At 34.2% G+C, this 12,939-nt stretch overlaps 1 protein-coding gene across 1 annotated transcript; it reads left to right on the plus strand.

Annotated features, from left to right (window-relative positions):
- The first annotated feature begins 308 nt into the window (after nt 1-308).
- Nucleotides 309-2,930, plus strand: LOC107789299 (putative inactive nicotinamidase At3g16190). The gene is made up of 5 exons (XM_016611076.2): nt 309-405; nt 702-809; nt 1,088-1,313; nt 1,555-1,671; nt 2,712-2,930. Exons 1-5 carry the CDS (start codon nt 346-348, stop codon nt 2,780-2,782), a joined length of 582 nt encoding a protein of 193 aa, XP_016466562.1. The 5' UTR covers nt 309-345; the 3' UTR covers nt 2,783-2,930.
- The last annotated feature ends 10,009 nt before the right edge of the window (nt 2,931-12,939 follow it).

The raw sequence follows: 12,939 nt of genomic DNA on the forward strand, positions 1-12,939 counted from the left end.
AACGCTATGCCAAACTATTTTCACAATATAAAATTAACACACTTTTTCACTTTTAACCCGCACCAGAAACTATTTGTATTTGGTAGTCGAAAAAGTATATATATATATATATATATATATATATATATATATATATATATATATATATATATATATTCAGCTATTATTTTAAAAACGACTATACAGTATCATTTTTCCATAAAAAAAATTAACACACCCACCGGCCCCATCAATAATTGAGGTACAAACTTTGAATCTTATTATAAATTGGATCCAATCTTCATGAGCAACCCTGTCCATATTTTTCTCTCTGGAAATTAAAAGATTGTAACAGCAAATTATTAAATGGCCACGGAATATGTAGGCAAATGGAAGAACGTAGCTCTCCTTGTCATAGACATGCAGGTGATTAATTATTTGGCTACTTTGATTTCTTCTAATTAATTCAGCATGACAAGTATTTATTTTAAATTTGCATTGACAACTTCTTTCTAATTGCAGTCAAATCTCTCTATAACAACTTCATTTATTCTGATATCTTTTGGCTACTATAGTAAAATCTGTTATAGATGACATATATTATAACATAACATGAAAATCAATTCCGAAAAAATTCAGCTTTTATAGTGAATGATTGTTATATAAAAATGTTGTTATAGAGAGGTCTAACCGTAACCGTATGCTCTTATTAATTTGCGCAGATAGACTTCATATTTGGCCCTATGCAAGTAAAAGGAGGTCAAGCTATCGTCCCTAACGTTATCAAAGCTGTTGAGGTTGCGAGAAACTGTGGCATTCACATCGTTTGGGTATCTTATCCAAACTCCATTTCTTTTTTATTTGACATGCAGTTTCTTTTATTTTTGTCAATTGCCAATCAATCAATTATGCTTCAATTCCGAACTAGTTAGAGGTCACTTATATATATGTGTTGCAGTGACGTAGCTACATACAATTAAGGGTGTTTAGTTCATCGGAAAACTATACTGAAAATTATACTATTTGTATAGGTTAATTACTTTCTATACTGATGGGTTGAACATATAGTTATGACCAAATAAAATTGCCACTTTATTTTGTTGTGTAGGTTGTACGGGAGAATGATCCATTAGGGAGAGATGTTGAATTATTTCGTCGGCACCTTAAACCAAAGCTGGCATCAAAGGGTAGTGTAGGGGCTGAACTAATTGATGGGCTCGTTATGGACGTAGAAAAGGATTACAAGCTGGTCAAAACACGTTTCAGTGCATTTCTTAACACGCACCTTCACTCATATTTTCAGACCAATGGCATTACTAATCTGGTCTTCACCGGTAAATCAAATACATTTTTAGTACTAGAGTTTTCACATTATTACCTGTTATAAACAAAAGACAGTCCATTATATTAAGTTCCCGCTTTGCACGGGTCAGAGAAAATACAAATCATAAGAATTTACTATACGTTGTTTTACCATGTATTTCACGTTACTTATTACAACATGCTAAAGTATTATACTGCCCTTTTATAAAAGTTAAATCTTGATTATTTCGTATGTTTGACGTCTCTTTATAGGTGTCCAAACACCAAATTGCATACGGCAAACTGTGTTTGATGCAGTATCATTGGACTATAAACAAGTGACAGTTATTACTGACGCCACAGCTGCTGCTACACCTGATATACACATTGGTATGAATTATCTTATCAAAATACCAGAGGCAGTCCCTTTTTTTGTCCACAATTTTATTTTATTGTCCTATATATCCACCGGTTGACCAAATTTAGCAAGTTGTTCGATCTAGTGTAGCTTATGGCTACAGTCAAATCTCTCTATAACAAACTCGTTTGTTCCGATATGTTTTAGCTTTTATAGCGAATGGTTGTTATATACCTACGACGGCATTTTACGTTTAAATATTTTTTGGCTGTTATAGATAAAATTTATCCAAAAATTAATTATTTTTCTTTTTTTAATATTACATATAAAAGATAAAAATTCTTCAAATTTAAAATCTCAAAAGATATGCATATTTCACTAGGTACATATTGAAGAAAGCCAATACAATATTAATAAATTCATAACTAAATCTAACTTACACATTTTAAAGCTACTAGAAAAACAAAATCTTTAAAGATTGATGGAGATTTTGTAGTTGTAGTTGTTTTGTAGATTTTATTCTTTTACTACCGATATAATGCTTGAATTTGCAAAGATTCGTATCCAAATTTTCAGCAAAAAGGTATCTAATGAAAAATATATCATGGGAAAATCTTCAAATCTTATGTCTTATGCAATTATGCAAGATAGAAATTTTGTTCAATGGAAAAGATTGTATGCATATTTTTAGAATTATTAGTAGTAATCTTAAAGATTTTATATAGTTGTTGAGTGATAATTTTACAAAGAGTTTTCTGCTATAAATATTGATGTTGTTGTTATACGTAAAAAGCTTTTATAGAGAGGTAAAATATAATTTAAAAATCGGTCGTCTTTTATAGTGAATGGTTGTTAATTACTTGTTATATAGGAATGGTGTTATAGAGAGGTCTTACTGTATTAGGTAAATTAGATCAAGCTTGAAATTATACACTTTAATTATTTTCTCTTTTTAACTGCTCACTTTAATTTCTTGAACCTGGCTTTTGGCCTGGACTTATTCGAAAATAATTATTAAAAAAAAAAACATTGCAAGCTGCTAACAATTAGTTTGCTCTTCTCTATGTAACAGCAAACATACTTGACATGAAAAATATTGGAGTAGCAACCCCTACATTGGAAGAATGGTGCCAATCTACATAGCAATAGATCAGTTAAATTCAGTAATTATCCTTAATGCATATGTTTATCATTTTTTCTTTTATCTGGTCGCGTTTGATATTTTATGCAACATTTCCAATCCAATTATGTATTCCTATTACTATTATACTCTCGGTATATATAAGTTAAATCTTTATATATCTCGTAATTTTTAAGGATGAAAATCATTTGTTGAATAAGTTTGTAACTACTCGCTTTTTACCTCATTTAACTTGTTCGTATCATTTCGTTTGGCGACGTCCCTCAATTAATTTAGAACTTCACTACTCACCCTTAAAATAAAATTTTAGCTGCCCGTCTTTGTCCGCTTGAATACTAGTTGCTTATGTTATTTACTCACTTTTCCTTCTTTTCTTTTTTTACTGTATTTTCTACTATAGTTTTACTTGACTCATATGCTTGAATGAAAAATAATGATTTAAAGTCGTTGTTTACAAATTTGTTTTTAGTTTTATAACTCTGATTCTTCTTTTTACACATGGAAGATTTATTTTTACACGTAAAAAATCTGTCTTTTATACATAAGAGATCTAAAAGGGTCATTTTCTTAAATTCAAAATTGTAAAGGGGCACAGTGTACAAATAACACACAAAATATAGCTATTGAAAATATATTCAGATTTAATTATTCCAGGATTGAGAGCACTTCGCTATGATTAAAAAAATAAACAACAACAACCCAGTATAATCCCACTACTGGAATATGTGAAGGGTAGTGTGTACGCATATCTTACCCCTACCCTGGGGTAGAGAGCCTATTTCCGATAGACCATCGGCTCCCTCCCTCCAAGAACCCCCCCACCTTGCTCTTGAGGTGACTCGAACTCACAATCTCTTGGTTGGAAGTGGAGGGTGCTAACCACTAGAGCAACCCATCATTATCAAAAAAAAAAAAAAAAAAAAAAAAGTAAACATCTACCATGGACAAAAAGTAAACACTTTATGGAACCTCGACAAGAAGAAAATAAGGCAAAAGGAAAATGCTGCTATGAGATTGTTGACAATAAATTTAATAAGAATAAAAAAATGAAATTAAAAAAGAAAAAGAAAAAAGAACCTCTACCTCCTTCCTTTGGGCCAAAATTCTCAGGCCTATGAGTAGGTCTTCTCATTATGCCGTAAAAATAGTCCGGGCTAGCCAGTTTTCGGACTGATAATTGAAAAATAGTTAGCGTTTGTAAAGTCATTGAAAAATAGCCATTATTTTGCTGTAACACGGACCGATCCAGCATAATAGACTGGAGATTAGTGCACTTGTGTATTAACTTCCAGCATATTATGCTGGAACTCCAACACGCAAAAAGTTCCAGCATAATATACTAGAGATTGGAGCACCCATGTATGAACTTCCAACATATTATACTGGAACGGTATATTATACTAGAACTCCAGTATATTATGCTAGAGTTCCAGTATATTATGCTGGAACTCCAGTATAATATTGTCACACCCCTTTTTTACCCCAAAAAAATATGTATTATGGATTATTTTGGGGTTAATGAGTTTTTCTAATTAAAGTGACAAATCTGAAGATGGAGTATTTTTATTTATAGAGTCTCCACTTGGAATTGATTTTTCTGTTCCAAGTCACCATTTATTTGAATCCTTAGTTAAAGGAAGGTTTGACTCTATTTTTATCGGTCCGCGAAAATAAAATTCGGGTAAAAAATTATGTTAACCGGGAAGAAGGTGCAAGGCATTCCCTGAATCCTGTGGTTCTAGCAAAGTCGCTTTATTGACTTAAAACTTGGCTTGAATTAATTTTGGACAAACTGTGATTTATATAATTTTTCATGTTTTACCTATCCACATTTAATGCTTGATTATTATGATTATTAAAAAAAATAATTTGGATAATATTACATTGTCATAACCACGCTACGCAAGCGAATACGTGATCGAATAACAAATTAATTAACTTATCATAATTGTGCCTCGCAAGTGAATCCGAAATCATGACAATCAATTATTTATAGTACTTTTGAGAAATTACTACATTTGAAAAAGTTAATTCTTGAAAATTATTTAAAATCAACTATCGCGTTACTCAAGCAAATCCGCGATTTTAGCAAAGGATTAATTAAATTGAAAATTAACTAAAACAAATGGGTATGGTATGAGATTATTGAATTAATTTATTGAATGTTCAATATCACGCTACGCGAGCGAATCCGTGAAGTTAAAGCGCACCTACTAAATGCCTAGCATTTAAGTTAATTATTAAGGTGATTAAATTGCTAAATTATTTTAATTATGGTGCGAAATCGGGTTGTGATTGGAGTTGGTTTGAGAAACCAACAATCAAAGACTAGGGCCATCTCTTGCTTATGGATAAATATGGCCCGCTCCTAAACCTTAATGGTATTGGGCTCCTTTGTTGGTTTATCATGAAAAGGGCCCAGCAGAAAATATCTACAAAGAATGGCCAACTGTTTTTAATCATTATTATTATTTTTTAAGAACAAAGAAAATGGGCCAGCTAAAACTACTTAACAAATGGGCATGCTGGCATGCTTAACACGAAGTGGGCCTAGCAAAAAATATTTACTTGGGCCCATTGTTCAATCTATGGCTGCATAGCCCAATAACTTAGTCACCCGCGTTCCAATCTTATTTCTTAGCCCGAAACCTATCAATTATACGATATTAACTTAACATAAATATTCAAACATTACACTAATGTATGTGAGGCCAAACAGTCGATAAAATATTACTAAAACTTTTTCATTGTTCATATTATTATTGACATTAATTCAATGGACTCTACAAAGATATCTCTTGAATAATATCGCTTGTCAGAAAAGAACTTAACTAGAAAAATATAATATTAGCAAATCGCAAACCATATTAAGACAATTAATCCACCACATAGCTTTGACTTTAATAAACTAACAGAAAAATAAAAAGTCATGCTACATGACTTCACTTCTTGTTTTAATTCTTGATGTATTGCCATAAGTTCCAAATCTTAAATCACCATTTATACCAAACATAAATACATACAAACTAGATCACAATTATACACAAGCACACAATTAAAAGGATTCAAGGGAAGCTAATAGCAAGGATTCATCAAAAGCTGGATTTTACAGCTTTAAATATCGATACATGGAATAAGCTATTCATAGTTCTTTTGTAGGCATGAACTTACACTCGTAAAGCACTAAATGATCATAAGCATCCCAAGACTATATTTAATTGCTTGTAACAACCATAGCTACACTAAAAAGTGAAAGAAATACCTATTAGGAGCAGAATAAACTCACGAGCAAAACAACAACAACACACTTTATACAGCAGCAATATCCAGCAAAAGAAACCGATCCGATCCAGAAATTTGAACAGAAACTCAAACAGACTTTCAAGGAAAGAAGAGACTAGAGACTCGCGTTAAAGACCTTTATATTTTGTTTTAAGTATTCTTTTCTCCCAGATACTCACTTTAAAAAAGCTCTTAAACTCTCTATTATTTTTGTGTTCTTTTTTTGTGTAAGAAGATATTCTCTCAATGTAAGATCGAGTGTCTTGAAGTGAGGAAATAGCATCCCCTTAAATAGGCAAATAAAGTCACTTTTTGGGATAGATTTTGGTTCACCAAAAACCTGTTCAAAAGACTGGCTTTGTGTGCTAAATACTGTTCAAAATCTGTCCAAAAAGTGAAAAGACAACCTAAAAATCTGCTATGTCAGAAGCAAGAAGAATAAATATCATTTCTGCCACCCTACTAGTAAAAAGTAGACTACTAGTACCCTATTTTATGATAAAAACCATCTAAACTTCAGATTTTAACAACATCAATACCATCCTATTGATTTTGAACCAAATCAAACTCAAACAACTAAGAATTGACAAAACATAAACCAGAATTCAAATGGAACTAAAACTCAAACTGATTTGTGTAAACTAAACATAGAACAAACAACTCAATTCACAAACTAATGCTCAAAATAGAACAAGCATCGTTAACAATCGGATGACGATGTTTAACAACTAAACAATCAATTAACTAAGTAAACGATTTAACTAATACCCTAAAGATTACTTTTAATCAATAATAGTCTAACAAACAACTTGTTGGCCTAAGTGAAGGTTACTTTTGAAGATTGACAAAGGAAGCTCAGGCATGAACCAGGTCCATTCCTTGTGTGCATAGACACAGGCATATTCGAGCATGTGGGATGCACGTGAAGGAGATAAGCTTAACTTGGTCTAATTAATATCTCCTGATCAAAAAGGGTTGCATAATTGATAAGGAGAAGGACTCCTTAATCAAAGAGAACATTATCCAAGATAAGGGAGGAGTTAGAGGTTGAGATCAACTAGAACTCTTCCACCAAGGAAGAGTAGCATTAGAACTCTAGGTATTTTCTACTTTACTAACTCTATAAATCGTAGGATGTTCTCATTCTATAGGGGATGCACAAAAGCATAAGTTAAACGTGAATTGAGAGCAAAATAGCAAGGCATTTTATGAGAAATTTGTGTGTGATTCAAGTGTGCAAACCTGAAGCTACAAGAACCAGATAGAAGAACCAGCTCCAAGTGTTTGTCTTTTATTCTAGTTCAATTGTAGTAGGTATTTTTATATTGTACCTTTCATCTTTATCTAGAGGCAATTGTAATAGGTACTCAAAGTATTCAAGTTAGAGTTAACTTGAAGTTATCGCAGCAGTTAGAGTATAGTTGCCACAACACGATTAGAGTTAATCCTAGGTTTACAAAAGTATTTTGTAAATGCAGTTTTTGGCTCAGTGATTTAGTGGAGAGTTTGGAAAAATCCTACTGGGGAAGTAGGTCGTGATTTTTTAACCTTTTGAGCCAGGTGTTTCCCACGTAAAAATCCTTGTGTTCTTTAATTTTTGTATTTATTATTCCGCAACAGTAGTATAAGGAACACATAGAAGAACCATGTCCTTCTATAATCTGTGCACGCGAAAAATTGGACACCACACAAATCACCCCCCCCCCTCTCTTGTGTGATATTGAAGTTAAAACATCAATTGGTATCAGAGCAGGTTATCCTTGAAGAGGCTAACACCTTAGGAGAAGATCAAGATGAGCGCACCACCTGGAAACTGGGAAGGGCAATCCACTGCTAGGCCACCACTCTTCAATGATCAATATTACTCTTGGTGAAAAAATAGGATGAGAGATCACATCATAGAAGAAGACTATGAGCTATGGGACATTGTCACAGATGGTCCACTGGCTACCATGAAGATAAATGCTGAAGAAGAAGAGGTGCCAAAAATAAGAGCTGACTGCACTGCTCACGACTTGAGGAAATGGGAGAAGAATGCTAAAGCCAAAAAATGGCTTATTTGTGGACTCGGTCCAGATAAGTACAGTAGAATCCAAAGTTATACCACTGCTAAGGAAATCTGGGACACTTTGCAAGTGGCCCATGAAGGAAGGGGAAACCATCCAAGAGATGTATACAAGGTTCACTACACTGACAAATGAACTTAAGTCTCTTGGAAGGATTATTTCTGAAGAATACAGAGTTGAGAAGATTCTAACAAGGGTTCTGCCAGTTACTTGGGAGAGCAAAATCACTGCCATTCAGGAATCAAAGAACATTGCCACTCTTAGGTTGGATGAGCTAATTGAAAATCTCACTGCTTATGAACTTAGAAGGCAAACCATGAAAATAAATGTACCCAAGAAGGAAAGGAGCCTGGCACTCAGAATCATTGAAGGTTCTGATCTAGAAGATGATGAAATGGATATGATCACAAAGGACTTCAAGAAGTACCTAATGAGAGGAAAGGGTTCTTCAAGAAGTGGAGGCTACAGCAAACCAAGGGTTCCTGAAAAACAGACCAATGAGGGCTGCTATAAGTGTGGGAAGACTGATCACCACATCAAAAACTGCCCTCAATGGGAAATTGAATGGAAGAAGGAAAGAGTTGAACGAAGAAACAGAAAGAAGGAATAGGTTCATCCCAAGAATAACAAAGGATCAACAAAGGCTATGGTTGTTGCTCGGGGAGAAAGCTCAGATGAGGACTCAGATGATGAAGATGAAGATGAACAAGTACTTATGGAAAAGACAAGATTATGTAAGTATATGAAGTGAGTATAATCCATCTAAAAGACAAGATTAAGTTTTTGTCTAATGAAAGGCTATCTGAGTTACTTCTAGATTTCATTGATGAATCTGAGTATATAAATAATGAAAAGAAACAGCTGTCTAAGGAATGTGTGATTTTAAAAGCAAAGTGTAAGAACCTGAAACTTAGAGTTAGTGAGACTGTAAGTGAAAATATTGCACTAAAGAACCGGGTTCATGCATTTGAATCAAATGTCCTAGAACTTAGATCTGAAAATCTAAAACTGAAATTAGGAACAAGTAAGAAGACAGCTGATTGCACACAACTCACTCTAGAAGAAAATGTAGGTATACTAAAAGATGATTTGTATAAGAAGGATAAGCAGGTAAGAATATTGACAGAGGATCTAGGCAAGGTCAAGCATGAACTAGACAGAACTTGTAAATGGAACAGGTCCTTCGATGCACTGTCATGGCTTCAGGAACATCACAGTAGCAATAGAAGAGGAATTGGCTTTGGGAATCTGCCACCTAAATGGGATCCCAAAAGCAAGTATCTCACACTTCTCGAGAACAAAATTTACACACACTGTGGTAAGACTGGTCAATATAAAATTGAATGCACTGCAAAAGAAAAGGCTAGTCAAAAGAATAAAAAGTTTGTTTAAGGGAAAAATAGGCTGTCAGGTTGGGCTAAAAAGAATTTGATTCATCATTTTGCCTATATAAAGGGACCCAAACTAGTTTGGGTTCCTAAGACTAACCCCTGATTTCCTTTTGCAGGTCCAAGTGAAGGGGAGCAGCCAAATATGGTACATGGATAGTGGCTGCTCGAAGCACATGACAGGAAGCAAGAACCAGTTCCTTTCACTTGAGGACCTCAATGGAGGTAATGTCTCCTTTGGAAATGGGAAGAAAGGTGAGATCATTGGGATTGGTAAGGCAGGTAAGACTGACTCTCACTCGATTGAGAATGTCTATTTGATAGAAGGCCTAAAATACAGTCTAATTAGTGTATCACAATTGTGTGATAGAGGTAACTTGGTAGCATTCACCTCTACTAAATGCTTTGTGATTAATTTTACCACTGACAAGATTGTTTTGCAGGAAAAAAGAGTTAACAATATATATATTGTAGATCTGTCCACACTGTCAGAAAATGAACTCACTTGCTTAAGTGTGTTGGACAATGATTCCCTCCTTTAGCACAAGAGACTTGGACATGCAAGTCTGAGTCAACTCAACAAATTAGTCTCCAAGGACTTGGTGATAGGACTGCCTAACATCAAGTTCAAGGAAGACAAAGTTTGTGAGGCTTGTGCAAGGGGAGGTAGGTAAGATCCTCCTTTAAATGCAAGAAAGTGGTAAGTACCACCAATACGATGGAACTGGTCCATATAGATCTTTGTGGTCCAATGAGAACATTAAGCAGATGTGGTAAAAGATACGTGATGGTGCTTGTTGATGATTACTCTAGGTTTACTTGGACATTGTTTTTAACATCTAAAGATGAAGCATTTGACATGTTCACTTCTTTTGTTAGAAAAACTCAGAAACAACTAGGTAATCAACTTACATCAATTAGGTCTGATCATGGCACTGAATTTGAAAATGCTAAATTTGTTGAATTTTGTGATGAGCATGAAATATATCATAATTTTTCTGCTCCTAGGACTCCATAACAAAATGGAGCAGTTGAAAGAAAGAATAGGATACTTGAAGATATGGCTAGGACTATGCTTCTTTATAGTAAACTGCCCCATAGCTTCTGGGCAGAAGTTGTAAATACTGCATGCTACCTCATAAATAGGTGCATGACTAGACCACTTGTATAGAAGACTCCATGTGAGTTACTTAAAGGTAGAAAACCAAATATATCCCATCTTAGGGCATTTGGATGCAAGTGCTTTGTGCACAACAATGGTAAAGACTCCCTAGGCAAGTTTGATCCCAGAATTGATGAGGGAGTATTCTTGGGATATTTTTCACATAGAAAAGCTTATAAAGTCTATAACAAAAGAACTATGTGTGTTGAAGAAAGTGTTCATATGGTTTTTGATGAAACTAATATTCTTTCTGAGAGATAGGAACATGATGATAAAGCAATTGGGCTGGTAAGAAACTTAAATGAAATCATAGCCCAGGCTGAAGCTGCACTGGAAGAAGAAACAGGTGATGGAACAGGTTCTTCCACCTAGAGCAACATGACAGGGGGAACAGAACAAAGAGAAAATGATCCCCAAACCTCAATAGAACTTATCCATGAACCTGTTCCACATCAACAAAACACTGAAGGAATATCAAAGGGAAACCAGCTGGTTGTGAAATCCTACAAGTATCAAAGTTCTCATCCCATTGAGAATATAATTACTGATCTAACCTCTGGAATTAAAACCATATCTTCATTAAAGAATCTTTGTGTTTTTGATGCTTTTTTATCTCTTATTGAACCTAAAAATGTTGTTGCAGCTTTGCAGGATGCAAACTGGGTAAATTCAATGCAGGATGAACTTAACCAATTTGAAAGGAGTCAAGTTTGGCATCTGGTACCAAGACCCTTGGACAGATCAGTAATTAGAACAAAATAGGTCTTCAGAAATAAACTTGATAAAGATGGAATTGTTATAAGGAACAAGGCAAGATTGGTGGTTCAAGGATATAGCTAGGAGGAAGGCATAGACTATGATGAAACCTTTGCTCCAGTTGCAAGATTGGAAGCAATAAGACTCCTTATAGCCTGTGTTGCTTACATGGAATTAACCCTCCACCAGATGGATGTCAAGAGTGCCTTCCTCAATGGCTAACTAAAGGAAGAAGTGTTTGTCAAGTAACCTCTGGGGTTTGAAAGCAAGAAGAGTCCTGATAATGTGTACAAACTTGACAAAGCACTTTATGGGCTCAAGCAGGCGCCAAGAGCATAGTATGAAATATTATCAAAGTTTTTGCTTGATCATGACTACAAGAGAGGTAAAATTGACAATACTTTGTTCTTGAAAGAAAAAGGTAAAGATCTCTTGGTAGTTCAGATATATATTGATGGTATAATCTTTGGAGCAACTACTGATAAGTTAAGTAAAGAATTTGCTAAACTAATAGGGAGTGAATTTGAAATGAGCATGATGGGTGAGCTTAATTTCTTTTTAGGCTTACAAATTAAACAAAATTCAATGGAACTATGATCCATCAGTAGAAGTATGTAAAAGAGTTTCTTAAAAGGTTTAAAATGGAAGATTCCAAAGAAATTGACACTCTTATTACAATAGCTACAAAGTTGGATATAGATGAACCTGGTTCATCTGTTGATCAGAAGTTGTATAGGAGAATGATTGGCTCATTGTTGTATCTCACTGCTAGTAGACCTAACATTGTTTTCAGTGTAGGCCTTTGTGCAAGATTTCAGGCAAATCCAAAGGAGTCTCACTTGACTGCTGTCAAGAGAATTTTGAGATATCTAATAGGCACCACTGATCTTTGTCTTTGGTATCCAAATGGTAGTAATTTCAATCTTGTGGGATATACTGATGTTGATTATGCATGTTTTCTTGTGGATAGAAAGAGCATCTCAGGTATGACACACTTTCTCGGATTGTGTCTTGGGCCACCAAAAAGCAAAATTCAGTGGCCTTATCTACTGTTGAAGCTGAGTATGTTGTTGCTGCTTCATGTTGTGCTCAATTGTTGTGGATCAAACAGCAATTAATGAACTTTGGAATTGATGTTGGTTGTATCCCTATTTTTTGTGATAACACTAGTACAATTAGTATGACCAAGAACCCGGTTCATCACAAGAGAACTAAGCACATAGATGTTAGGTATCACTTTTTGAGGAAAATTATAAAAAGGGGTTGATCACTATGAAATTTTGTGCTACTGACAAGCAAATAGCTAACATCTTCATAAAATCCCTAAGTAGAAATCATTTTGAAAAGAACATTTTAGAATTAGGGATGATTAAGATCACCTAAAAGGATCAGTTCAAAATTCACACAAAAAAAAAAATTAAAAAAACAATTGTTGTTTTTGGTTAGAAATTTTGAAAATGTGTATATAATTAGATTATTTTTATCTCAGACTCATACTTTCAATA

Source organism: Nicotiana tabacum, chromosome 15 (assembly GCF_000715075.1).
Source record: "Nicotiana tabacum cultivar K326 chromosome 15, ASM71507v2, whole genome shotgun sequence".
Lineage (NCBI taxonomy): Eukaryota > Viridiplantae > Streptophyta > Magnoliopsida > Solanales > Solanaceae > Nicotiana > Nicotiana tabacum.